General features: G+C 36.1%; 1 protein-coding gene across 1 annotated transcript; it reads left to right on the top strand.

The window, feature by feature from the left end:
* Nucleotides 1-864: 864 nt before the first annotated feature.
* Nucleotides 865-3,086, top strand: LOC121119850 (tubulin alpha-1A chain). Its single transcript, XM_040714655.2, has 4 exons — nucleotides 865-1,065; nucleotides 1,383-1,605; nucleotides 1,670-2,371; nucleotides 2,441-3,086. The coding sequence occupies exons 1-4, from the start codon at nucleotides 1,063-1,065 to the stop codon at nucleotides 2,863-2,865; spliced, it is 1,353 nt and encodes a 450-aa protein (XP_040570589.1). The 5' UTR covers nucleotides 865-1,062; the 3' UTR covers nucleotides 2,866-3,086.
* The last annotated feature ends 236 nt before the right edge of the window (nucleotides 3,087-3,322 follow it).

Here is a 3,322-nt window from a genome sequence, read left to right as displayed (position 1 = left end):
ACTTCTAGGAGAGTTTTCTAACCTCAAATGGGTATTATATTCCCTGATTCTCCAATTATCTTTTTATAATTGATATTTGATACTATTTGGTACATGTATATAGCACGGTATAAGCTCTTCCGGTGCACAATCTTATTTCGTTCCTTAACTAATAATAAAAAATCTTGCAGGTATTTTTAAAGTTACTTTTTTTTTCTGATCCAACAAAGGACATTGAACCCCTCTTATAAAATAACTTTTCGCCTATGTTCATACATATATATTTATTGAAATAAATTAAAGAGGTAAAATATAAAAAAACACACATATAACCAATTTCCATTGGAAAAAAACCCCACACAATTTAGATCCTAGCAACAAGAGCTTTAATACCTACAAATATACTAAAAAAATTAAAAAATGTAGATCAAACTATACTCTTATATAATTTTTTATTGATTTCCTAAAAATACAGTTTGTATATATGTTAAATCGATAATGAGTTCCAGGTATACTTGACTCACACAAACTTTCTTTCAATGTGTAGTTTTGAATGTGTATACACCCCTACCTTCATACTAAGCATATGCGTATAATCATATAAGTGTATGTATATGGTTTATAGCTTGCAAAAAAAAGTATATGTTTATATGTATATTTTTTACAAAAATGTGGGTTTTTGACGAAAGGTTATTTAATTGCTCAATATTTAGTTTGGTTATGTTATGTTTGTATTTCAAAAAAAGCAGCAATAGAGAGCATAAAAAGGGAGGGAAAACCCCATGTTAATGTTTAGGGAGGGGTCGCTAGCTTTTCCCTAATAGTTGGTTGTAAAGCGCTCTCTCACACTCTCTCCTTCTCTTCTCTTCCTTCCTTAAAAGGGAAGCTTAGATATTTTGGTGTCCTTTAGAACGTAATCATTCTTCTTCAACTGCCGTCATAGTGAAGCAGTTTTGGATTAGGTTCAAAAAGCGAAGTTATTGAAAAACACAAATTTCACTTTTATACGGGGGGGAAACATTGTTGTCCACGTATTTCGAAGAGTATTCCGTCTAAGTTCTCAAATCCGAAGGAATTAACAAAATGGTAAGTTAGGAAAAAATCATGGATATAGGTTATAGTTTTTATTTTTCTCTTGTGAAATACTCACTCCTTTAATATGCCCCATAGAATCTTGGATTTTAAAGCCTTTCTGTGAGTCAAAGAAGAGGAAGAACCAAAATATAATTTTTGCACAAGATAGATCATGGGGTGTGGTTGAAGGGTCCTCCTCGCCCTCACTTTGCTTCTTTCCCATCCCATGGTTCAACTTTCTATTTGCAAAAAAATATATTTTTTCTCCTTTTTTTCACTCACAAAGATCTTATTGGTTGATAATGATTTTTGCATTCTTTTTTATGTAGCGTGAGTGTATCTCAGTTCACATTGGTCAAGCTGGTTGTCAAATTGGCAATGCCTGTTGGGAACTGTATTGTCTTGAGCATGGAATCCAGCCCGATGGTCAAATGCCTTCTGACAAGACCATTGGAGCCGGTGATGATTCCTTCAACACCTTCTTTTCTGAGACCGGGGCTGGAAAGCATGTTCCAAGAGCAGTGTTTGTAGATTTAGAACCTACAGTCGTGGGTAAGACCATGAAAGGATAAAAAAGATATATTATTTAATGTTTAACTTCTCTATTCTTATCTAGATGAGGTTAGAACTGGAACATATCGTCAATTATTCCATCCAGAGCAATTGATCACTGGGAAGGAGGATGCTGCAAATAATTATGCTCGAGGACATTACACCATTGGTAAAGAAATTGTAGATCTTGTTTTGGACAGGATTCGTAAATTAGCTGATCAATGCACTGGACTTCAAGGTTTCCTCATCTTCCATTCCTTTGGAGGAGGAACCGGCTCTGGTTTCACATCCCTTCTCATGGAACGACTCTCTGTTGACTATGGAAAGAAATCAAAACTTGAGTTCTCCATCTATCCTGCACCTCAAGTGTCAACAGCTGTTGTTGAGCCTTACAACGCTATCCTTACAACACATACAACTCTAGAACACTCCGATTGTGCCTTTATGGTTGACAACGAGGCCATATATGACATCTGCAGACGAAATCTGGATATCGACCGACCTACATACACAAATTTGAACCGTCTCATTGGTCAAATTGTGTCTTCCATTACAGCCTCTTTGAGATTTGATGGAGCTCTTAACGTGGACTTGACCGAGTTTCAAACCAACTTGGTTCCCTACCCGAGAATTCACTTTCCTCTTGCTGTCTATGCACCCGTGATCTCTGCAGAAAAAGCATATCATGAACAACTTACCGTTGCTGAAGTAACAAACGCCTGCTTTGAGCCTGCAAACCAAATGGTAAAATGTGATCCTCGACACGGTAAATAGTCTTAATAACCTTCCCCGTCATTGAGACCATTGATAAGAGCATTTTTTTACTTTACTGTAGGTAAATACATGGCTTGCTGCATGTTGTACAGAGGAGATGTGGTGCCCAAGGATGTCAATGCCGCCATTGCCCAAATCAAAACTAAACGAACCATCCAGTTTGTAGATTGGTGCCCTACTGGATTCAAAGTAGGAATCAACTACCAACCTCCCACCGTTGTTCCAGGAGGAGATTTGGCTAAAGTCCCTCGATGTGTTTGCATGCTGTCAAACACAACTGCTATCGCAGAAGCCTGGGCCAGGTTAGACCACAAGTTTGATCTGATGTACGCTAAGCGTGCATTTGTCCATTGGTATGTTGGAGAGGGAATGGAAGAAGGAGAATTTTCTGAGGCAAGAGAAGATTTGGCAGCATTGGAGAAGGATTATGAAGAAGTTGGTATTGACTCCTTGGAGGGTGAAGGTGACGAGGAAGGCGAATATTAATTTTATTTGTACATATATCTAAATTCTACTATTATTCATTTAAGGACATATTATATATTATTACCATTTCATATAATTACAATTGCCTTGAAGAAAGTTTTTCACACTAACTAAACCACATTATTATTTTATGTCAATTATATTCCCAAAGGGATCTGAATACATTGTAAACATTATATATAAACATGAAACATGAAAGAAAAAAATCCACATTTACTAAATCATTGCTTTTTATTTAAATGATAATGATTATGATAAGAAAACTTCGAAAATTTGAGGAAATGTACCTTGAAAAAAAGAAAAAAGTTAAGGGAATAACAGGTAGTTTTATGTTTGTACTTATATAGGACTTGAAACTGCATTCCCGATAAGTTCAGTCTTGATCCGATCTAGTTCATTCCTGCATACCAGTGCTAAAACTTATACAACTCGGTCCTTCAAAGCGTCACTTTCTTTC

Source organism: Lepeophtheirus salmonis, chromosome 6, assembly GCF_016086655.4.
Source record: "Lepeophtheirus salmonis chromosome 6, UVic_Lsal_1.4, whole genome shotgun sequence".
Classification (NCBI taxonomy): domain Eukaryota; kingdom Metazoa; phylum Arthropoda; class Copepoda; order Siphonostomatoida; family Caligidae; genus Lepeophtheirus; species Lepeophtheirus salmonis.
The sequence above is the reverse complement of the archived record's forward strand: the minus strand, read 5'-3'. Positions and strand labels throughout refer to the sequence as shown.

Coding starts and splice junctions, on each gene's coding strand:
- LOC121119850 (XM_040714655.2), top strand. Junction 1,606..1,669: donor TTTAGAACCTACAGTCGTGG/GTAAGACCATGA, acceptor ATTCTTATCTAG/ATGAGGTTAGAACTGGAACA. Junction 2,372..2,440: donor AAAATGTGATCCTCGACACG/GTAAATAGTCTT, acceptor ACTTTACTGTAG/GTAAATACATGGCTTGCTGC.